At 40.7% G+C, this 25,191-nt stretch overlaps 1 protein-coding gene across 1 annotated transcript in view; it reads right to left on the bottom strand.

Moving 5' to 3' along the window:
* PITRM1 (pitrilysin metallopeptidase 1) overlaps positions 1-20,502 on the bottom strand; it is a 31,863-nt gene extending 11,361 nt beyond the window's left edge. Inside the window, exons 1-17 of the mRNA XM_068405341.1 lie at positions 20,420-20,502; positions 19,904-20,006; positions 18,908-19,014; positions 17,781-17,932; positions 17,282-17,396; positions 17,081-17,177; positions 16,516-16,676; positions 15,130-15,256; positions 14,072-14,160; positions 13,377-13,505; positions 11,514-11,627; positions 10,984-11,080; positions 5,905-6,039; positions 3,712-3,850; positions 2,481-2,597; positions 1,280-1,412; positions 409-529 (exon numbers count right to left, since the gene is read on the bottom strand). Coding sequence (XP_068261442.1) covers positions 409-529; positions 1,280-1,412; positions 2,481-2,597; positions 3,712-3,850; positions 5,905-6,039; positions 10,984-11,080; positions 11,514-11,627; positions 13,377-13,505; positions 14,072-14,160; positions 15,130-15,256; positions 16,516-16,676; positions 17,081-17,177; positions 17,282-17,396; positions 17,781-17,932; positions 18,908-19,014; positions 19,904-20,006; positions 20,420-20,466 — 1,983 coding nt within the window. The 5' untranslated portion in view covers positions 20,467-20,502. The remainder of the gene's footprint in view (positions 1-408; positions 530-1,279; positions 1,413-2,480; positions 2,598-3,711; positions 3,851-5,904; positions 6,040-10,983; positions 11,081-11,513; positions 11,628-13,376; positions 13,506-14,071; positions 14,161-15,129; positions 15,257-16,515; positions 16,677-17,080; positions 17,178-17,281; positions 17,397-17,780; positions 17,933-18,907; positions 19,015-19,903; positions 20,007-20,419) is intronic.
* Between the last annotated feature and the right edge of the window lie 4,689 nt (positions 20,503-25,191).

Below are 25,191 nucleotides of genomic sequence, written 5' to 3'. Positions count from 1 at the left end.
AGCTAGGACTATGATGCCCAATTCTAAGACCTAATGATCTTGCAAACATTCTGTGTTTCTGAACCACATTACAGTGACATACACATGTTCATAGCAATCTGAATGTATAACATTATACCATTCTGTCCTCTATTCTCTGCTTCCAAAATTCTTTTCAGCATTCTATGGTGACAGATGCTAGTGAAGCATTGCCTGAAAATGGATAACCACATCAAGCACTCCCTTTAAAACAAAACACTAAGTTACTGTAATTGTCAAATTTGTATCTTACACAAGAAGGCATAAGCCCTTTTATACACTAAGTTTTCAGTGTACATTAGCTGAACCTCTAGGTGGAAGCCCTGACTGACCCTGAACTACAGAGCTCTTACTGCAAGTGTAACATCTTGAAGTTTATGATTAATTTACCTGTTCATACACATCCAGGTGTGAATCATCTGGCATGATATGTGGGCTGACAGACATCCCACCTGTTTTTAGCTCTATTTTCTGGGCTTGTTCCCTGTAATCAAGGGCTCCACATCCCATCCTGTGAAAAACAATAGAGATTTACTTCCATTTCTAGTGTGTGCCAAAACAATAGAGATTTACTTCCATTTCTAGTGTGTGCCAAAACCAGGATCCATATGCCATTTGCAAAGGCGACTGTTTAGGCCAATATTAATTTAGCAACTAAACAATCTGGGGCGTTATCAGCAAACATAATCCTTCACACCTTATGAAAGAAAAAATAATACACCAAGCTTTTCAATTAAAGCATCCTGTTAATTCAAAATGGTATATTAAAAAGTGTTCTTTATGTACAGGCTTGCTACCAACATCCATATGGAACTACAGTAATAACACCACATAAGCTGTTATCATCAATAAAAAGAATAGATTCCTCCCAGCCCAGGTGACTTGTTCTGCCCTGTGCCACTCTTTCCCCTACGATGGGGTCAGTGTTCCTGTGACCACATGGTGAAATTAGACCAAACCTACCCAAGTGAAAACTTTACTTTCTGATAGGCTATTTTTCATTTATATCAATTTTCCAAACTGCTCACGGAACGCTTGCGTTGATGCTGGGGAACAAGGCAATGCAGAGACTGATGAGGAAGGGGAAAGGAGTTGGCAACTCAGTGGGGAAGAGGGAAGACTATTGTTTCTGCAGGACACCAACTTATCAGCATTTCCCTTCTATAATAAGAACAGCTGCTGAAGTTATTAAAAGCAGTATTATTTCAGTAAGCTGTATTATATCTTATTGCTTTAGCTTCTAAGAAAGTAAACCTCTCACTTTGTAATGACATTGCAGAAAAGTGGCACGTATGGTTTGAGCTCTTCGGGAAGCGTGTTCAAGCTTGAAACAGCTCTGAAATAAACCACCCCATTGGTTGGCTGAGCACAGTACTGGACAGGAATTTCATCAGCTAGGGATAAAAAAACAAAAGCAAAGAATAACTAACAGCTTCCTACTATAAACACATAAAAGCAAAACAATTTCTTACAAGAACTTTGTATTAAGAGTTATTTTCTGCTGGCACTTCAGAGCCACTTCTTGTTTAAACTTTGCACATTGCACTGAATGCCGGACTATTGTTTCTGTCTGTGGTAAGGTAATGGATACCTGGACAATTTGTTTCTGAACAACTCAAGAAGTTTTTCTCCCTTATTTTTGCCTTCATCACCTCTAAAGCTGAGGAAAGCAGGTTCCCGCACTGTACGCTCTCTTCTAAGCTAGGGCAGTAGAATACACACATTAGAATTTTCACAAAACTAGGTCATTTTTGTATCAAAATTATACGGTACTTGACACCTGCTGGCAACTTTTGCAGGAAAGTGTCTGTTAGAAATATACTACAGAGCACTACTACCTGCAAGATTTTGACAGAACTGTAACAAAATTGAGATCTACAGTTTCTTGTTTCCTATAAATCCATGGGGCAGCCACTGGCAAAGTAGGGAGAAACTTGCACTGAAGTTATGAAGAATGACAATTTTTTTTTTTTTCCCCATGGCTCCTGTACACCATATTCTGTAAAAAATGGGTAAGGAGGGAGAGCAGTAAGGAAGGCTCGCTGCATGAGCTGCCAGTACTGCTGCACCCTGGATAAGTCTTTGGAAAGTGGGGAGATTGCCCAAGAGCAGTGGAGCACCTAGAGACTCCTCTGACTGCAGGGCAGGGCAGGCAGTGAGTAACAGGCAGCAGGGAGCATGAGGAGCGCTACTGCCAGACCCCTGGGCAGGGCGGGTGGCTGGTTCGAGCTGAGAACAGCCCCACATTGCCCCTCAGAGGCGATGGCAAGAAACATCTGCAGATCCACTGCAAACTGCCTACCCGAGAGGTGGTGGACTAGACAAAAAGCGCAATAACTATGGACAGCAAAGAGTGAGTACATATGCCTTGAAAGAGAAAAAAAGAGCAACAGCTGGGCAAGCAGCTAGAAAACAATCCAACAGTGTTGCTCTTTTGAGGACGAATTAGTGGTTACACCAACCTGCGAGTGTTGTCTCCAGCACAGTGAATGGGATTTTGGGCTCAATGTCGGACACTTTTAGAGCTGGGAGACAAGAGGTATCCTGAGGTTTGCTTTGAAGAGCAATTAATTCCAAACCTAGTAAGGAGAGCAGAATATCAGTATGTCACTTTCAGCTCTTAGTGCAAGTGCTGTCAAAACCTCCTGAGGTGATGCAGATGAGGAAAACACAAGAGTTTGAAGTTTAGAATTTTCTATCAACAGTTCTTTCAAATATTTTCCTGAAACAAATGCTGCAGATTACCACGTCACAACAGCAAACAGAACACTGTATGATTGTAAATTCTCTTTCCAATCACCCTTCACATCCTGTTCACAGTAACATGCAATTTAAACCCTGAAGAAGTGACATCTGCCAGCCTGTCCTGCCACCCAGCTCTGCAAACATCAACCCAGGCAACCCAGACCTGGCAGGTAAGAAGCTTCTAACCCACTCCCCCAGTTCTTACTCCAAGTGCTCTGTCAGTACACTGATGCAGCTAAATTGTTGTGTTTAACTTCACATTTCAGACTCTTGCACATTCTAGCTGGTTGCCTCCAAGTACTCTCCAATTTATTTTCATAAGCAGAAAGCCTCATCTGATTTTCTGCTCCCCTACCCCCCCCCCACCTTCAGAAGACTAACACCACTTTTTTGGAGGACTTCTGTGACTCGATCACTGTTTTCACAAAATTAGATGACTGCCCAGGGTTTCCAAGTTTGTGTTATTGCCCAGAATGAGTTAAACACAGCATTATTTCTATAGTTGACTTTTTAAGTAGAAAAGATAAGAAATGTAATTACAAAATATAAGTTTTATAGGAGCATGGAGCAGACCTCATGCTCAAAAATAAACAACGTCAAGGTAAACAGTGGAATTAATTTTATACTTAGTGCAAGTTAACATGGGAAAAAATAAGCACATCAGTATTTAAAACAATTTCCTTTCTTCTGCCCTACTGGTGACATTGATCATTGTATTTTTGAGTGTTAAAACTAATGGAATATACCACTCATACATTGTAGTGTAGACGCTACACTACATAGCCCCATAACACATATACACAAACTTCCAACAAAAAAAATCATCCCTTTCAGAGCAAATGCTCGAGAGTGCCTGAGAATTTAAGATACGCTACAGAACACCAGCTAAAAAAACTGTCTGTGTTCTTAAGCAGTTACCCAAATAAAAATATGAAAAAGCATGTTAACCTTTTTCAAAGATTTGGATTTTTTCTTCTTCAGAAAGAGCATTGACCTTTTTTTCCAGCTTTTCTGCTTCCATTTTTGCTTGTTTTTCATGGTAGTCTTTCTCTGGACTCATTGACAGAGTCAATCTATGTGGATTATCCTGCAGAAACATATCCCAAAACAAAGCATTATTAATTTTGAGGGCAACTTCCTCCTGTTTTGCCTCAGCTTACTGATTCCTCAACAGTAGATAAAAACAGTCTGTGCATCATTTGGCTTGCATATTATTGAAAGCATCACAAACAGGCAATTTAAACTCTTCACTTCATAAAGAACAGTCTGCTGCAAGGGTGGGGAAGAGAGGCAGCTTACCACAAGAACAAGCACGAACAACCTTCTGTGAAATTTTAGTATGGAGTCAGAATCCCTTAACAGCACACAGTACTCATTAGTTTAATTAAATCAAGGTTAAACAACTGTACATAATGCTATAGAGCAGCATGCCACAGGTTTTATCTGGAGAATGTTCTAAGATAGGGAATCTTGTTAAATGCAGGAGGGTTTCATTAAACGCCTCTTTCAACCTGCTCAAGCTTGAGTGCACGAAGATCCCATATGATGCAAAGGGTGCATGCCTTATCCTGCTCAGAAAAGCTTTACATCAGTCTTGCTGCCAGAGAACTCCACGCATTATGCAAGTGTCACAACTGCTGTTGAACTTCTCTGTTTATGCCGGACTGTGGAATTTTAATAACAAAATTACTCAAGCAGCTTCCATTTTATATAATATTGGGAGGCTATTTAAAAAATAGTGACCTCAAAAATTGCCCATTTCAAAGTAGGAGTCAAACAGCAGCCAGTCACTGAGACACTGCCAGTAATTTGGGACAATGTAATCGGATTCTGTTCTACGAGTTTATCTCCCCCGTGCTTACGTGGAAAGACTACAGAAACCTGATTGACTACGGAGTTGAAGAGGGAAATGCAAAATTAATCAGGCATAGGAAAATGGACAGGATGAACAGCATTCCCTCCCTTGCTCCTAGCCTTCCTGCTTTATTAGTCTCCAGGCATGATGTACAACAGTGCATAATTTTCCGATATAAGAACATCCAACTATTCTCATTACTTCCTTCTGAGTCATGTTTCTGTCTTAGACCCCCTCAACAAAACTGCACAGTAAAGGACATTCTCAAAAATACTGCACCTTTATTTCTTCCTTACAAAACCCAAAACCTCAACAGCTCCCTACTACTTCCAGATACTAATAATGCCTTCAGGAAAACAGACTTCAATTGATGCCACAGTCTCTTGTTGCCTTTGAGTATATGAGAACCAGCATTTACTCACTATTAAATCAGGCTGGCAGTTACCTATAATAGATGTGCCCTTCAAAACAACTTGAACAATTTGATGGGGAAAAAAAATCAAACAAAACCAAAAACCCACCAACAAAACAAACACCAAAAAAAAACCCCAAAACAACGCCACTTTTGCACTGCTATCACTGGATTTTTTCTTTCTGGCATTAGCTAATTCAGGGATTCAGAATTATTCAATGTTACAATGCCTGTACTGTTTTTAATTCTTCAGGTACTCCAGTAGAATGTATGGAGAGGAAAACAAGAAAAAGAGCAGAAAGCAATTAGCACTGGCAGTAAAAGTCAGACAGCAGTTCAGTGAACATGAGGAGCACCAGAACAATCTTACAACCAAAGTCTTTTAAAGAAAAAAGAGATACATCTTGCTATGACAATATTAAGGAACACATAACTAGGTCTATAATTCTCTGTTCACATCTGAGCTTCTCATTAGGAAACACCCATGTGCCCTGCTCACAGAATCAGAACAGTTGGGGTTGGAAGGGACCTCTGAAGATCATCTAGTCCAAGGCCCTGCTAAAGCAGGTTCTCCTACAGCAGGCTGCACAGGGTTGCGTTCTGTAGCATCAGGCATCACAGTTCAGTAAAACATTAGCATTTTATCAGTGTTTTATGTGTGTTTCCAAATGTCCAACCAGACAATTTTTCCCATTTTGAAAAGTTTTCACTTCAACCATTTAAGGTTAACATGCTTCATTCAAAAGTGCTGCTCTTCATCTACACCTAAAAATAGGCAGTATGCTTATAAAAAATTAGCCTTCAGTTTAATTTTAAATGCAAAACTGTGATTTAAAAATTAATACTGCAGGTATTTTTCCATACGTTTTCCTACCTTAAAATATGTTTTAACCTTTTCCTGAAGAAATGTGGGATTTTCTTTAAGGCACTGCCTGAAACGAGAGACTTTATCTGCAATCTTCAGAAGCTCCACTGGATCCCCATCTTGATTCCAGCAGGAGGCTATATACTGAATGGGAAAAAATAACTAGGTAAGCAGGACAATCCATCTGCATTTCTATAACTGACAGCAACTGTGTTCCAAAACCACCTTATCATTTGTATTTGAATAGCAGACATATAATGACTAGCTCTAATATATTCAAAGAGGAAAAAAAAAGCTGAAATCTATGTTCAGATTAAAGGACTATTCCATCATCATCTGTCCCCTGTTCTCTCCATTCTTACTTCTAATTTTACCATACCAAACCACCTTTTTTTCTTTTCTTTTCCTTTCTTTTTTTTTTTTTTGCATGGGTGTGTATATCTGTATTCTGGAAATCTATTGTAATATTCTTTCCTTCCTCCCATTTAAAATAAATTCATTTTTCAGCCCAAGAAAGAAGGAAAAAAAGAACAGGTGGTAGAGACAAAGTAGTACATAAATATTACAGTCGACTCATCTGGACCAGTCAGATGAAATGATTTATAATAAGGTAACTCAAATATGTAACACAGATGGGACTTTAGAGAAAGAAGATACTAAATGACCAGAAATATCCCCAGGATATTTCTTTTCGAAGGATTTTTATTCTAGTTTTATTCTCTAGTTTGAGACTATTGTTTGCTTGACTCGCTACTGAAAGTTCTTCAAATACACCACAGGGCAAGATATCAAAACCTTCTCCATTTCTACTCTGTGTGAATGGGGAAAAAATGAAACAAAGCAAAATAAAGAAATCTCAAGACATTTGAAAGAAATAGCCCTTAAAAGCATATAGAAAACAAATGCATTGGAACTGTCAAAACCACCTTCTCTTTTCTTACCTCTTTAATTACAAGCAGGTATCACAAGCCTTCCAGACTTTCAGCAATATCTGTTATTATCTATTCTGTGGAAATTCCCTAATGTGTTTTAAAGAACATTAATTCTTTTAGACTATGCTTGAGTTAATTCTCTTGAAATAAAAGCAGTCACTCCTTATTTGAGGCTTCCATGGGGTCATTACAACAACTCAGTGCTGGTTCTCAGTAAGAAACCTGAAAGTTGAACCATATGTCTAAGAGCGTTTTCCAAACATTTCTTGAACACTGACAGGCTTGGGGTCATGACCACTTCCTCGGTGTCACAATATAACCCTCGCTGTCAGCTCAGCCTCACACACCCTCTTGCTCACTCCCCCCACAGTGGGATGGGGGGGGCGGAAATCGGAAGAGTAAAAGTGAGAAAACTCATGTGTTGAAATAAAGACAGTTTAATAGGTAAAGCAAAAGCTGTGTGCAAGCAAAGAAAAACAAGGAATTCATTCACTGCTTCCCATGGGCAGGCAGGTGCTCAGCCATCCCCAGGAAAACCAGGCTCCACCACGCGTAACAGTGACTTGGGAAGACAAACACCATAACTGCAAACGTCCCCCCTGCCTTCCTTCTTCTTCCGCCAGCTTTATATGCTGAGCATGATGTCATGGTATGGAACATCTCTTTGGTCAGTTGGGGTCAGCGTTCCCAGCTGTGTCCCCTCCCAACTTCTTGTGCACCCCCAGCAAACTTATTCCAGTGCTTGACCGCCCTCTCCATGAAGAACTTCTTCCTAATATCCAATCTGTACTTCCCTGATGCAGTTTGAAGCCATTTCCTCGTGTCCTATTACTGGACACCAGAGAGAGGAGACCAGCACCTCTGTCTCTGCCTCCCCATCACAAGGGAGTTGTAGACAGCAATGAGGTCACCCCTCAATCTCCTCTTTTCTAAGCTGAACAAACATAGTATGCTCAGCAGGTCCTCATGTAATGCCCTCTAGACCTTTCAGCATCTTTGTTGCTCTCCTTTGGACACATCCGAATATTTTTGTGTCCTTCTTATATTGTGGAGCCCAAAACTGTACACAGTACTTCAGGTGAGGCTGCACCAATGCCGAGTGTAGCGGGGCAGTCAGTTCTTTCAACCAGTTAGCTATACTGTCCTTAATGCACCCCAGGATATGGTTGGCCCTTTTTGGCTTTATGTGACTCATATTGAGCTTACCATCAACCAAAACTCCCATATCGCTTTCTGCAGGGCTGCACTCCAACCTCGTCCCCGAGTTTACACGTACATCCAGGATTATACCACCCCAGGTGCAAAATCTACATTTGTCCTTGTTAAATTTCATATAGTTTGTGACTGCCCAGCGCTCCAATCTATCAAGGTTTCTCTGTAAGGTCTCTCTACCCTCAAGGGAATCCACAACTCCTCCTAATTTAGTATCATCAGCAAATGTACTTAGCGTGCACTCAACTCCTGTGTCCAGGTCATTGATAAAAACATTGAAGAGAACTGGCCCTAAAATTGAGCCCTAGGGAACACCACTAGTGACTGGCCACCAGCCGAATGTCACCTCATTTACTAAAACACTTTGAGCCCCATCCTTCAGCCAGTGGTTCACCTATTGTATTGTGTTTTAAAAAAATACATCACACAGAAGAAAATCCTTCTAATTGTAAAGCTAGCACAGCGCTGGAATGCAGCATGGAAGTTAGAGAATCCTTACCACATGACATTTAAAATTACAAAGGCTGTCATCTGTGATAGCCAACATGGCTTCACAAAAGGCAAATCGTGCCTAGCTAATCTGGTGGCATTCTACAATGGAATGACTGCATTGGTGGATAAGTGAAGAGAAACTGATGTCATCTATCTTGACTTCTGTAAGACCTTTGACACAGTCCCACACAACATCCTTGTCACTAAATTGGAGAGATATGGGTTTGATGGACGGACTATTTGACAGATACAGAATTGGCTGGATGGCCACATGCAAACAGTTGCATTCAATAGCTCAACATCCAAAGCGAGATCAGTAACAAGTGGTGCCTGTTCCTCAGGGGTTCATATTTGGACCAATACCTTTATTAATGACATAGACAGTGGGATTGAGTGCACTCTCAGCAGGTTTGCAGATGACACCAAGCTGAGCAGTGAAGTTGATAGACTTGAGGGAAGGGATGCCATCCAGAGAGACCATGACAGGCTTGAGAGCTGGGCCCGTAGAAACCTCATGAAGTTCAACACGGCCAAGTGCAAGGTCCTGCACCTGGGCTGGAGCAATGACCAATAATCAGTACAAGCTGAGCGATGAATGGTTTGAAAGCAGCCCTGAAGAGAAGGGCTTGGGGATATTTGTAGATGAAAAATTGGATATGAGGCTGCAATGTGCATTCGCAGCCCAGAAAGCCAATCGTATCCTGGGCTGTGTAAAAAGAAGCATGGCCAGCACACTGAGGGAGGCAATTCTCCCCCTCTACTCCACTCTCATGAGACCTCACGTGAAGTACTGCATACAGGTCTAGGGCTCACAGTACAAGACAGACATCGACCTGTTGGAGCAGGTCCAGAGGAGGGCCACAAAAATGATCACAGGGCTGGAACACGCTTTCTATGAAGACAGGCTGAGAGAGTTGGGGTTGTTCAGCCTGAAGAAGAAAAGGCTTCAGAGAGACCTTCTTGTGGCCTTTCAATAAGTGAAGGAAGCTTATAAGAAAGACAGAGAACGACTTTTTACCAAGGCCTTGACAGGACAAGGGGCATTGGTTTTAAACTGAAAGAGAGACATAAGGAAGAAATTCTTTACAATGAGGGTTGTGAAACACTGGAACAGGTTGCCCAGAGAAGCTGTGGATGCCCCATCATTGCAAGTGTTCAAGGTCAGGTTGGATGGGGCTTTGAGCAACCTGATCTAGTGAAAGATGGCCCTGCCCAGGGCAGGAAGGTTGGAACTAGATGATCTTTAATGGTGCCTTCCAATCCAAACCATTCTATGATTCTATGATTACTTTAGTTGTAACCAGGTCCCTTTCAGTCCCTTTTTGAGGTCAACTTCTAAAACATGACCTCAGAAAAATGAACTGAAATATAATCCTCTTCTATGGGCGTATTAACACCAAATGCTGCATGACTGGTCTTTAAAAGCAAGAATTAAGAGCTTTCTGTTCTAGAATTAAGTCCTAACAGTTGAATCAACTTTAAGGCTTAAAAATATTGAAAGATAAACTATATGCATAAATATTTCATCAGACAGAATTACTCTCACAATCTGAAGACATGCTAGGAAGTACTGGCTATCAGTCAGGCACATTTTGCCAGATTCTACTGTGAAACATGACAGGCAATTAAATATCCACAATTTGTCTGTTTCACTGAATGGCAATCTGACTTGAAACAGCTCTTGGTTGGGCTCTCCCATGTACAAGTCTAGTGTTAATTCAGGGCTCTGCTTCTTTACCTAAATTTGTATGTCAAGGAATGAACTCCTGTTCATGCTGAAAAAGATACAACACTTGAGAGACAGAAAGCAAAAGAGCTGCTAAGCAACTGAAGCTGCTGCAGAGCAGAAAAAAACAGAGGACACTGGAGAACGGGTGGCAGCAGGAGGCCCTGATTTCCAAACTGACGGCAAATACCGCTGCTAACTCGTTCCCAAATTTATGACGACTTGCAGAATTCTCAAAGACACCACATTCTGCTGTGAAGCATGTTTTCCGTAACAGCTTTGTATCAAAATTCTGATACAGCTTTGGTATCAAAATTTAAGGCCAAGAATTGAGTTAGTGTGCATATTCACTTGCGAATCTTGAAATTAAATTACAGCAGTACAACACTAAATTCCACAGAATAATACAGTCTTTCTATTTGATTTTTAAATATCCATAGGCATCTGGCCAAAACATACAATTCCAAGAGCCACTATGGCATGCCTCTGTTACAGAAGTAATCAGTGCTACTGCAATCAAAGCTACTATTCAGGCAAAGACAACACGCTCACTGCCAGATTAAGTCATAGAGCACGGAGTCCAGCAATAGTTTGAATAGTCCTTAAGTGAAAAGTTTTACATATCAAGAGCCCACAGAACGACCCCATACTTTGTAAAGACGTAGACAATAGATTTCTTATCAATTCCTAAAAACACACCAGACACGGGCACACATACAGACTTACAGATGTCAGGGCAAGTCCAAAACTTGTAGACTGATGCTTCAGCTGGATTTCAATTTTGTGAAGTAGAGCTTCAATCCTATCTTCCTCAAATCCTTTCCTTTGGGAAGGGGTGATGAAAGAAGGAAATCATATCCATTAACACTAATCACTTTAAGTGAAGTTATGAAAATGAATTATAACATCGATAAAGGAAGCATTACAACATAATGTCTTCCACACTAAATTAAAATTGATATGAAATAACCTTATCATTCTGTGTCATTTAGTGAAACTGCACTAATATCATTAAACTCCTGAAGGTTATGGTGATGAATATGCTACAATAAAGGAAGTAGCAGATACAAGTTTTAAGAGTATTGAACAATATTACTGCTTCTTTAGTGCATTTATTTTAACATAACTAAATTTTTAAGGCATGTTATTTTATATATGCCTGTATTATTTATGCCTATTATTATATTATTAATATCTAATTGTAAAAGACTGTACGAAAGAACTAACAGTATTCTCAAAAAATTAGCATTACTCACACAATAACTTCATCAACTGTTCTAGCAATAATCTGTTTCACAGTATCAATGTCTCTTTCAGCAATACCCTGTAGACCCACACTGAAATAAGTTTCTCTCGTTGAGCCATTAAACCTAGAATAAAACATATTCAACTCAGTGACAAGTACGAGAACTTAAGGATTAAACCTGCCAGCAAAGGCAGAAGGGGAAAAACACCCATCATTTCCACATACACACACACAGGATTTTAAAAGCTAGATAGAAAGAAAAATAATTACCAAAGAGGCAAGAAATGCCTCTGAACAAAAGCATTTTTTGTTCAATTTCAGTAGTAGTAGCCACTGTCAAGAAAACACATGGCATATGATATAACAGAAAGAAAAACAGTTACAGAAGAAAAGCTGGTCTTTTCTGTTCATCTTCTCATTCATTTGTAAGTACTTTCAGGTAAAGGAGTCTCTTTTTTTTAAGGTGAAAATTTTAGCTGCCTGTAACACCAAGCACATACATTCTACTTAAGCAGGTAAGTGGAATGGTATTATGGTACTTTTAAATTGGTACATTTAAAGCAGTATTTGTAAAGCAAGTGGTGAAGGTGACGTGTTCCATGTTTGTTGCAATTATTTTCAATAGTAACCGTAATAGGTCATCTTTAGAGTGACGAATGGACTCTTGCAGAAATACAGAACACCTAGCAGTTCAAACCAAAGCCAACAAACAGAAAGCAACAGGTGCTCATCTACTCTAAACATCCACTACTCCATGTCTAAAAACCATAGAAGGAATTCAATGGCACACTCAGGTGTTTAATTCTGGAATAGTGATCTCTGGACTCAAACTTACTCTTCTAGATTGATTGATGAGCACAGTCACTAAGGCAAATGAAAGCCAACTCACTGTATGGTTCAACACCATATTAATACAGTCAACCTGCAAAAGACTCAGCAGACAAAGCATACAATAACTGAATCACTACTTCAGTGTCTAAACATGGATTTCTACTGCCATGCCCTGTGATATTAAGATGCCTGCATGGCACTGGCGTTTATGACACAGGACTTGCAGGAAGCTTGTGGCTTCACATAAAGACAGTTCAAGCCAGGCATAGTACCCTAAGGCATTAAAATCATAGATGAGTATATTAAGGTTTCCCATTCAAACATCTCAGACAGTCAGCAGAGACAAAGGCATGATTTTTGTCATCCTGAAGTCTAAAATCAGTCAGATGAATCACGCCCTGAAAGTGTTTTCTGCTGACAATAAATGCAAACTATGATGAGCAGCTGAGTGTACAGTTAGGTGAAGGGAACCCATCCACCCTTAGTCTGCAGTGCAAAGCAAGCTCAGAAGACTGACTGCAAAAGCTACAGTTTAAATAAGTAAGTGTTAGCAGACATACCCTTTTGTACTGAGGCAATGGCAAGTTAATGGCACTTACTGCACAAAAGCACATTTGTGCCAAACGTAGCTACTACAAACCCACAGAATTAAATCAAAAAAGCAAAGGTAACACAGTACAGAGAAGAGCTAGCAAACACTTCTGAGTAATATACTAAATGGCCAAGATGAAAACCTCAGGTAAATGAGGGCACTGAAGGTATACCATGTTTTTATCTAACGATTTTTCTTGTTCATAAGCTTTAAAAAGTACAATGTTGTTTAAACTAACATAGCTTCTATCAAATTATTTTGACAAGCCAAAAATGACACTTGAGAATGCTTTATAGTTCATCAGTAGAAACTCTTAAGATATTTTAATGTTAAAATAAGATTATTCTGGTATAAATTGCCTGTATGAGAGATGACTTCTCCCAGCTTAATAGTGGTTTGTAACTTTACTAATATTGCTTATAGGGATGAAATGTAAATTGTAACACTTACCCAACATCAGGAGAAAAATCTGTACCAACACCAGACTCAATTAAGGCTTTGTAAAAAGGAGAATTCGGCCCATCAACCAACAGTGAAGACAACAGGCTTAGTGTGAATGTTTCAAAAGTGTCTGTAATACTTAAAGAAAATTAAAAGTTCTTAAAGAATGTCAAGCTACAAATACGTGACACCCAACATCACTGAGTTCATTTCAGAAAAATTACTACTACAAAAAAACGTACAGGGGCCAAGGGAGAAATAACTGCCGGTTATGAACACTGCACCAAACTTTATGGAACTAAGAGACTTCTGGGTCTTTCACTTATTATAATTAGCAGTAAAGCAAGTTAAATTAGGCTGCAAGGGTAGATAAAGTTAGTAGTAGGGCAACACAGAAACGCTTGCACATGGTGGGAAACTGAAAGACAGGAAGCCAGCGTTCCCAAAAGTCTAATCCACTGAACAGTTCTGTAAGATAATGCTGATTTTCCTTATGTCTATCTGCTAAAGAAAAAGACAAGAAAAATTCTTTTAGTACTTAAACTTTCATTTACTAAAGGAGGCTTTGTCTAGCTTTCCCACTGCATTATTTAACTTCAGGATGACATTCATAAAGAAGGACTGGGGAACATGAAATACACCTGTGTCTTGCTTAAAGTTCTAAAACAAGCCTTTGATTCAGGATTTCATTTTGATACACTTACTCTGTCAACAAGTAGCTGACGCTGACAGTTGTCTGCTTGGAAGGATCGGCAGCAAATGAGTCCAAACCACATGTTACACTGTGTTCTCTCTGTAAAGTATAATAAATATGTTTGATGCAGACTAAACTCAGAGCCGAAGTTACAAATAAAAAGATGACTGCTTCATCTTCATAGCACCTTCCTTACAAAGATTTAAAATAATTTTACAGATGTTCATGAGTAAGTTCAATATTCATAAGTAAATACACTAACACAGAATATCAGGAAAAATATTGAGTCATATCTCAGTTTTTACAAGTGGAGAAACAGAGGAGCTGATCAAGAAAATCTGGCCATAATTAACTTTCTGAGCTGCGTTTCAAAGAAATGCTTAAGCTTCTGGACAAGACAGGGAGGGAAGTAGCAGGGGGGAAGGGGTGGAGAATGGAAAAAGTTATTTTTGACACCAATGTTTGGAAGTTTAGGTACCATTAGAGGGCATATTTCCTGACACTTAAGTATCAGTATTTGTATTAGTAGCTCTAAATGCTTTCCATTAATAAATTCTTCAATGCTCCAAATGCCGAGGGACTTGAAAACTGGAAATATGAAAAATAACAACCGCACGCAATCATTACACTACTAAGACTCAAAAGCAAATGTAGTTTTTCCCTCGTTTTAATGAAAAATAAAAATACTTCAGCTCATTTACACACAAACACACCTCTAATCAAACAAAATATGAGGAAAAACTTCTTTACGGTGAGGGTGACCGAACACTGGAACAGCCTGCCCAGAGAGGTTGTGGAGTCTCCTTCTCTGGAGACATTCAAAACCCACCTGGACGCGTTCCTGTGTGATATGGTCTAGGTAATCCTGCTCCGGCAGGGGGATTGGACTAGATGATCTTTCGAGGTCCCTTCCAATCCCTAACATTCTGTGATTCTGTGATTCTGTGAAAATAGCTCCAAAAGGCTGCGCTAAAATGTTAACCTGTTATACTCAGTTTCTGCAGTTCCAAGATTGGATGTGCATTGTTTCTCTTTGTTTGTTTCAGTTTATTTTTTTTTTTCACTTACAGGCTTTTCCCAGAGTTTCTGTTTTGGGATTTCAGTATTTGATTCAATTCTTTCAAATTTTATCAATGCTTCCTCATGTATTTGTTTCAAATGTTGCTCCAGTGGAAAATTACCATAGGTGAAAAATCTGCATTTTAAATGAAAGATCAGCATTAAGTATCAGATTTTACATGAGATTTACAGTAACAGCTTTTATTATATTCTGAATTTGACATTATTTCCAGTGATCCAGTTACCCCTAGAAGGGAACATGCTTTGTAAGGCCTCTAGGTTAAAGGCCTACTAGTTTGCCATATACACAAAAACCGTGGATCTGCTAGTAAAACCCCATAACATTTTTCAGCTTCTGTTTTGTGCTTTAGAGCCCACAAAAAAAAAACAGAATTTGTTTAGTTGAAGCAATATGCAATGTTCCAAGAAAAAATATTAGTAATTGAAGCTAGAATCCCAGTGCTCTAAAGTTTCAGAAGACAAAATCCTTATGGTCCTCACACATAATGTATAAAATATGATGATCTCAACTGATCTATAAAACGTGGCTGGGTTCTGAGTGTCAGTCTACCAAAGCCCACTCCCATACCTACAAGAAACATTGCTGACTCCCACTGGATTAAATGTGAGGATGAGGTATGTCTCAGGTAAGTGTTATTCCCCGAAAAAAACCTAAACACAGGTACAATAGAATACTTTGGATGATGAGAAAAACAAAGGATGGTGAATTAATCAGACTAACCGACCGACTGCAAAATCGGTTTAGAAGAAACAATGATACTATAGATTTCCCTCCGTATCACCTTCAAATTTTCAAGCAAGCTGGCTTTTAGCTTAAAGACCTTATCAAGACCAACAGTATTAGTATCTGACTCAAATGGATATCCATTATTTAGAACCCTATACAGTAATGCATGATTCAGGAGCAAATAAACAGCCGTTCATGTGTAACTTCTTTTTATAACTTTTAATCTGTGTTGACTTCAAGGAGGACAGGATCCCCTAAGCTCATCTGGGTTACTAGTATCATAACTTCCCAACATTACTGCCAAATACTTTTTAGTATGTTCCACTTCTCCCCAACTCATATGAGTTCAAGGTGAATCATCTGTAAACAAAAATCCCCAAAACAAATCTCCACAATCAAGCAGTCAGACATACTCTAGAAAATCAGCCATCTCTTTTTCCGTAGCCCCTGCTTCCAATTCACCCTTCACTTCTCTCCCCAGAGCAAATTCCTTGCTTCAATGCTGTCCCAGCTGCTGGAGGGTACAGGTTATCTAAGTTGCCGGCAATACATACAGAACACTGTATTGCTGGTTTTCCCTCACAAAAATATGAACAGAGTGCTAACTCAGTACATAACCTAGTAAGTTAGTCACAAATTTCAGATACCTGGAATTGCTTGGATGATAATGTGTGGCATGGAACTGTTTAAGCTGCTCCCATGTAAGATCAGGAATACATAACGGATCTCCACCAGATACTACACCATAAGTGTGATCAGGAAGGATTTTATTCTGCAGGTGCTGTGCAAATATCCTCTCATTATCTGTCTTAAGAGGAAAACATCACATTTCAGTAAAAGTCTTCAAAACACATTCCAAAAATAAAAGGTGCTCCATAATAAGACCACAGAGTCTAACTTACACAAGAGCTCCTCCTTACATAACCATTTTGTTCTACAGTCCCATGTACTTGGACAAAGCTAGCTATGTTATCATGTCAATTTAAAAGAAAATTCTACAATAAAATCCGTTAGCAAGGTTCTATTTTATATGTAAACAAACTTTCAACAGGCCAACTTTAAGAATAACCATGTAACAGATTGTTGACTTTACTGAGGACTTAAATTTCACAGAGTAATGAAAATCTCTGGTGCAATAATGCCATTGATAACCTGCAGCTTAAGCCACTTCACCACGTGTAAGATCTTAAAACAAAAATTCACAAAACTTACAAATGCCCCTTTCATTTCATTAAAAACAACTCCTTTGAAGACTAGAGGTGTCTGAGGATCAGCTGGGTTCTCATGTTCTAACCTCCAACCTTCTTGCCTGAAAAAATTAATAACAGGAAGCGTTGGGAGTTTGAGGGTTTTGGTTTGGTTTTGTTTTTCTAATTTAAGGTTTGCATACATTTCAACCTGTCCACATCTTACCAGAAATCTAGTTGACGCAAACACGGAAAGAAAGCTGCATCCAAGTACACTGACAGGAGATTCTGAAAATCCTTGGGATTTTGTGTTGAAAATGGATAGAGCGTGTAATCACTAGCTGCATAAAACAAACACAAAAATACCAGAATTTTAGAAAGTCTGAGATGCATTTTGCCCTCATTTATATTTAATCTCTCATCTCTATAAAAAAATGGAAGAGAAGAAAATATATGACCTATATTTTTGCTGAGGAATACACATAAGTTTAACGCTACAACTATTGTACCATGAAAACTTTGGTTTTGCAATATATATAAATAATTAAATGCTTTGTTGTATACTATAAAGATCCGACTCTATTGGGACTTTGTAACTGCCAAATGAACAAGATCTATTTTGTTGCCTTGCCTTGCTAGTTTTTTAGTCTCTCTCTCACAACCTTCACACTTAATAATAATGGCTCTCCAAAGAGAAATTAAAGAGCCAAGAGACTCTGGCTCACCTGTGAATGCATTCATGAAAGTGGACAGTGACCTGTTTAACATTTTAAAGAACGGATCTCTGCAAGGATACTTTTGAGAACCACATAACGCAGTGTGCTCGAGGATATGCGGGACCCCAGTGCTGTCCATTGGAGTGGTTCGGAATTGTACACTGCAAGACAGAGAGCACAGAGAGGAACACAATTATTTGTGATGAGAAGTCCACCCACCTCCTATCTGCAGCTGAGATTTATGGGAACATTATCACTGTCTAGTAATTATCACAGCATACAGCAGGATGCAGAGCTTCCAAGTTCTTTAGACTCTTGAGTGCTCGGCCACGTCTTCTAGAGGGTGTACAACCTCTGCACTTCTATTTCTGGAGGTGGGACAGAAGCTTTCAGCACAAAACTAAACACATTTCTTTTTTAGCCTCAGGAAGGCTAAAGGCTCAGGAAAAAGTTCATGGAAGGTTATAGTTAAAAGAACTCTTTTACACCTTGCAACTATAAGGCAATTTAACAGAAGTCCAGTTTTTGGTTCACCAATACAGAAGAGATGATAATAAATTTGAAGTAGTTTAGTGGAGAGCCACGTAAATGGTCAGGGGCTGGAGCACATGCCCTGTGAAAACAGGCTGAGGAAACTGGACTTATTTAGCCTGAAGAAGCAAAGGCATCAAGGGGACTCAATAGCTGCCTTTCAACACCTACAAGGAGGTTATGATGAAGACAGGTTATTTGCATAGACATGCACAATGGAAGGACAAGAAACAATGTTCATAAATTGAAGCAAGGGAGGTTCCAACTTGATATTAAAGAAAAAAAAAAACCACCACCATACAGACAGTCAAACACTGGGAACAGGCATCTCAGAGAGACTGTAGAATCTCCACCTTTGGAAATTTGCACCTGGATAAACGTCTGGGGAGCCTCACCCAAATTAAGTGCTGACCCTGTTTTGATCAGCGCTGAACAACAGACCTCATGACATCTGTTCCAACCTGAAAAACTTTAAGGAAGTCCCACAAAGGAAGTACTATTGTCTTTGTTATCACAGAAAAACCCAGTTATGAAGCTGGCTTACAATTTAGAAACCACAAGGTGATGCTGAGATGGAATATGCTATACATATATTAATGTTTTACCTGAACAGATTATTGGAGTCCTCCCGAGCCACATGTAAATATCTGGCTCCTGTTCTGTCATGACTAAGCTTCACTGCAGTCAGGAACAGCTCAGGAACAGCTGCCACCTGCATTGGAAGAAAACATCTGTGTTACAGTGTGACTACAGCTAAGTCAAATAAATCATGGATCATATAGCAATGATCAGTTTGTTGATCCTGTACATAATACTGCCATGTACAGGATTAAATAAATTCTTTCTTCCTATGGTTTTTTTTTTTGGGGGGGAGAAGTATGCAAATGGAAAATAAAGTTTAAAAAAATAATTAAAATACACAATACTCTTCTGGTATAGATACTCTTCTGGTATAGATACGATATAGAATAATACTCTTCTGGTATAGATATTAAGACCAGAACAATTGATCAGAAGTACAAAGAAAAGGCATATATTCAAGTATCAGTGGTTAAGGCAGAAAAAGAAAAATCAAGGAACCCAGCTCTACCACTAGCTCTGTCACGAGCAATCACTTTTTGCAAATTATTTGTAGTCTCTGCTTCTGTTTTTTTCTTTAAAAAAGAAATTCCACATAATATTTCCATTGCAGGTTCTTAACAAAGGTATTAAAAGCAGCTTAGGATATAAAATATTACTTGAATGTCTTTCATAAAACAGCACACAGTGAAGTTCAGTCTCCTGTCAGGACTTTTACAAGACCACACCGAACGCTCAACATCTGCAGCAGACACACAGACTGCCGGGGCGCGTTATTCACTCTAGAAGAGTTAGCTCCCTATAGCAACATGTGTTAGTGTTACCTAAAGAAGTTAATGTTACCCAAAGAATCTGGCTGCAGAGGGATAACTACAAGTAACTACTGTATCATTTTTAACTGACCGCCCAAAGCATCTATGCAAATACTTAGCGTGTAGACTCCTGGCCTCACGTGCTTTCCAACCAAGGGGAAATGTATCCATACAAACACAGAGGAAACACAAGCGAAGGGCGATGCTCACCTGCTCTATCGTGAAGCCATGGATTTGCTCGCCTACCCGGTACCGCAGCGCTCTTTCACTGGCGGAAACGCTCTTCCACCTCCGTGGCTTCTGATCCCAAGACCTGAAATAACACTTCTCTTTAAACCCAGCACGGCCCCGCCAGAGGTGCGACAGCAGCGGACAGGGTGCTGCCCCTCAGCCCCGCGCTGGGGACGGAGGCAGAGCGGGGGCAGACGAGGAGACCGCAACCACCCAGCCCCGGCTCCCGCCGGCCTCCAGCGCGGAGCTGCCCGTCGGCAGCGGGCACTCCCACCCCGCCCGCACGGGGCCCTCTGGTCTCCGTCAGGGACACGGCACGTCGTTCCCCGCCCTGCGGCTGAGCGCGAAGGAGCCGGCTGCAGCGCGGAGCGCGCCCCGGCCCGCGGCGGGGCCCGGGGCAGCGGAGGGCGGGTCGCCTCCCCAGCGGAGCGGCCGGGCAAGGCGGGGAAAGGACTGGCGCCCCCCCTCCCCCCCCCCCCCAATCCCCGTCCTCACCGGCCGCGGCTCAGCAGGCCCACGGCTGCCCGGTAGCAGCTCCACATGGCTCGGCGCCTCCGCAGCGGGACGGGCCGCACAGCCGGGCCGGCGCAGGCGCCGCGGCCCCCGCCCGCATTGGCGGCGGCGGGAGGCTCCGCCCGCCCTTGCCGGCGGCCCGCCCCGCACTGCGGAGCCCGGCCCGGGGAGCGGTGATACGGTGGGGCCGCGGCGGGTGGCCCCAGCGCTGGCGGGGCCGCGGCGGACTCCGGCTGCCGAGCTCTGGGGAGCGGTCAGGCGGCGGCGGGTGCTCGGCCCCGGCAGGGAGAGGCCTTGGGGGCGGCGGGGCCCACAGCGGGACGGGGGGGCTTGAAGACAGCCCCAAAACATTGGAGTTTTGGGGAGGATTGACCTTGTTGGGGGGGGAATCTTGCGGAAATGTCTGTGCTTGTTCAGGAAGTTCCCAGGAAAATCAAAAGCTGTATTGGTTCTAAGGGGAGTGACCTTTGAGTAGAGCCTGTGGTTTGCTTTTTCAAATTAAAAAAAAACCACAACACTTGAGATAAATGTGTGTCAAGGGCGGCATCTCTTCTTGGCCATGTCTTGCCAATGCATCCTAATATTTTTCTGCAAAGATTTTGTGAGGAAAACGAGCAAAGTAAACAGGAGTAAGCGGGAAGCTAAACCAGGCTTTAATCCTTCAGTTGTGTCTGTGCAGAGCCTTTATCTCCTGCACAAGGCCTCTCACACAGGGAATGCACGGTTTAGATAAGTTAGAAAAGACATAGACATGCTTGTCCCAGCCAATATCTTAACAGGCTGCAGTGAAGATTCACAGGATGTTGTTGTACCTACCAGGGAAGTGCTGGTTCATTGTGCTTCCATGCATAGGCTTTTATTCCTTCCATTTTGCAAAGTATTATGATTTTTAGGTAGTAACTTGATAATTGATTTCGCACTGGATGTGCATGAGGTTTCCCAGAAGGCCAGCGTCTGTGAAGTACGACCACCAAGTTACTGATCCCTTATCCCTGAACATGAGCCCAATTATCTATTTAGACATAAGAGGCCTGATGCCAAAAGTGGAGTCTACGTGGGATTTTAAACAAAAGCAGAGTGAACAACAGGTGCCCAGCACGTCCCATGCCACTTGACTTCAGTTCTTCGGCTATGATGTTAACTGAAAAAAATGGAATTTAAAATATCCTGGGAATTTTTGTCTCTACCATCTCTGACCTCTTCCTTCTCTTCGCTGTCTGGCATGCAGTTGTCTGCCTTCCGCTGCTGTCTGCGATCAGTCACGTTAGTGATTTTGTCGTCCTTGCGTGACTCAGCTCTCTCGCTGCCCTTCTGCCCTCCCGCCCCTGCTGCTGGGCATGCTGCCCTAAAGCACATCCTCCATCTCTCAGCTACCTGCATGGCTCCTGATCGTTCCAGCGCCTTTCTTCTCTCTGTTTTTCTCATTTGTGTTTTCCATGTCATTTTCCCATTTCATTAATTTTTAAATTAAATAAAAAAGCCAATAACTTGCTGTAGTTAAAATCGGGATGCTGTGCATTAACCTGTATAACCTCTATATATGACAGATAACCTGTCATCTATCTTAATTACATACCCTTCTCATACTTTTTTAAGGCTAGTGAAAAGCTCCAGTAACTTTCATGTAAAGCTTCAATGCTGCGTACTACTGAATGCAATTTGTTTGCTCCCTATTTTCATTATACCTGTTTTCCTCCCTGCCTTCTACCATGTCACCTCCTGTGTTTTTTGTCCCTTTTCTCTGTATTTATTTCAGATTAAGTTCAAGTCACAACGCTTTGGTGCGAGCTGCTTCCAGTATATGTTTGTTCAGTGTATGTTTCTACAAACTATAAGTTTCTAACACCATGAAAGATCAGTCCTGATGGGAACTTTACATTTTTTTCAAGCTAAAAGCAAACAATGACCTAAACATATAATGAACAGTGTTCTCAAAAGAATAAACATATGAAAAAAAGTACTTCTGAGACTCATGCAGAGTGAGTTTACACTGCATGGTGCAATTTTCAAATATTTCTAGATGTTTTCATATACTTGTGGTTTATAGTTAGTCACAGCAAGGTTAACTTGCAGCAATTTTTATTTTAAAAGACTATGCTGTTTTTTCTGTTGGCTGCTCACTTCCCTGGTTTTACTAACAGTTTCCTAATTTGGCCATAAGCTACTGTCTCTTTTTACAGATTTCATGTCATCAATATTTAGTTTGCTTCATGGTTTATAACATTCGTCTTAATGGAACATCAGGCTGGCATTCTGCTGCAGACGTTTATTTATTTTTAGTTGATGTTCATATTGGAAGGATGATTTACTGGCTGGCTGTTTTCATATCACCGACATAGCGTTTGACAGGCAACCTTTCACAAGCTTAACCAATCTGAGTGGGCAGAGTTCCAAAATATATCAAACATCATTCCTAAACTTAAATTTAATCACAAAATGGAGATCTTTGTACTACCCCTTAGATAAATTTAAAATATTTTTTCTTTCTCTTGCTGTAGTCTTTGATGTATTTTGTACATCAGGGTTTTTCTGGGAAACAGCAGAAACTGATCTGTTACACTTTTGTTTCTTCATTTTCTCACTGTGTAAGATTACTGCTGCGCTAGTAATGTAAGAGTAGTACATTATATTCATTGTGAATTTACAGGCACACACATGCATATATATAAAAATTTGTGATCATGACTTCTGCATCTTAAGGAAAGGATAATTCAGAAAAACCTCACTGCCGTGTAAAAGCGTAACAGGTATAAAAGGATCTTGGGTGACTTGTCTTGATAAATCACACAAAACCACTTAGATTACCATGATCAGATTTTGCTTTCAGTTATTTAGCAACAAATCCTATGTAACTGCAATTACTTCAAAGAGCTTTTCCACTGGTGAAAATGAGAGGACAATCCTCAGTGTTTGACTAGAGAGATACCTTTACTTAGGGTGTTTTCCTTCAAAAGGTTTTGTTTTCAATCACTTACAGGTTTATCTAAATTAAATATTCAGGCTGAAGATTCCCATGCCTGCACAAGTTGTTTCTTTAAAAAAAAAAAATCAACTAAAGCTGTTTAGGAATGAAAATGCTATTTTGTGTTTAACTAAGAAGTTTCATTCTTTATCCTCTGGAGCAGAGGTTGGTCCTTCCCACTTGTCAAATGCATATTTTCTTATCTTTATGGATAACAAGGCCCAAATTTTGCCAAGTTAAAATCTCTGAAAAATACTTAGTAGATACTTGTTACAGCTGGGTAACTGTATTTTCTATGGTGTCCCCTACCAAGCATGCTTGGATCTCAACATCTGCACAGAGCATAGACTGTGCCTGCACCTTTGTTCTAGGATTTTCTCAGGGCTAAAGTTAATAAAAATTATTTCCTCTGTGTCTGCTTCGCCCTCCCAAGGGAGAGAGCAGTGATTTTCTGCACAGCCCTGTACTACTTGTTGTCAAAAGCAACATAAAACTCCTTACGAAGCAAAAGTTAAAGGAAAAAAAGCCATGCTCAAGGGTCTACTGAAAGATAGAAATTTAAAAGAGATACAGTTGGTATGTCAGAAATTGTGCTTTGTCAGTGGACAAGATAATGAGGAGACTATCTGCCTGTCAACCCTTTTCTGAAGGCCATGAATAAAGTCTCTGTGAAGGGAGTTCCTGACAACTGTGTGGCAGCCGGTGAGTTGAGAAGAATGAACTTTCGCATCCCAGATGCCAGCCCTTCTCCTCCCCAGTTCCCTGCATGCAGAACCCATCATCTTCCTGAGAGAGGGGCTGGTGAGAATAGGTCTTTGAGAGGACATGAGCACAACCCCAGCTTCAGCTGTTGTGTTGAACATCACTGAACCCTACTAGTACCCTTTTCTTGTGTATCAATTTTGTTTCCAAAATTATTTATTTGCATTCCTATTTTTAAGTGTGTTCCCTTCCAAGGGTTTTGCACCACTGGTGTCAGCCAAGATTCAGTGGGGCACTGAAATCAGTATTTTACAAAGCCACATGGAGAGAAAAGTTTGCCAGGCCTCAGCACGCTTCCTAATTTACTCTGTCCCTGTTTTCTTTCAGACAAGATTGCAAGTAAGAGACAAGAGACAGAAGCTGATGGTTGCGCTGCTGCTGTTTTTCTGCTTCCTTCCTACTTTCACAAGCATTTGTTTAGCCTGAAACTTAGGACTTGGGGGTATACCAGAGATTGCCTGCCTGTTAGCAGGACTCCTGTCAGTGGCAGGTGGAAACTTATCAGATGCGTACATGGTAGCGTGAAAGAAAGGGAAATGTTCCCCACAAAGATCTTACAGTAGAAAATGGAATGAAAACCGAGCACAATGTTCAGTGTGGTAATTTCTGGACAATTTCTCTCAAAGACATCCCACAAGGTGGAAACAGGCTCTCCACCGGGCTGTGTGACCCCAGGCAGGACTGCATCTGGCACGTGTAGACGCTGCTTTGTATTGTACTGTCAGAGAACAGGATACTTCCCCTTGCTAGAGTGCTAGGAGAAGATTTGTTCCCAACCAATGATTTGAGAGAAAGAAAAAAGGAAAATCCTATGTCTTGCTAAGAGCCTGGGATGATGTAGTGTATCAGAAGTGCTTCTGTGTCTTTGGATTATCTTAACCAGACCAGAATACCTGGTTACAGTCAAGATGAAAACCTTGCTTAATAGTTTACATTTCAAATAATTTTACTACCCTCCTTCACATCTTTTCCTGCATCTTTATTAAAAGATTCAAATATTTTAATTTCATCCCCTGCTAACAACTAGTAT

Source organism: Nyctibius grandis, chromosome 7, assembly GCF_013368605.1.
Source record: "Nyctibius grandis isolate bNycGra1 chromosome 7, bNycGra1.pri, whole genome shotgun sequence".
Taxonomy (NCBI): domain Eukaryota; kingdom Metazoa; phylum Chordata; class Aves; order Nyctibiiformes; family Nyctibiidae; genus Nyctibius; species Nyctibius grandis.
The sequence above is the reverse complement of the archived record's forward strand: the minus strand, read 5'-3'. Positions and strand labels throughout refer to the sequence as shown.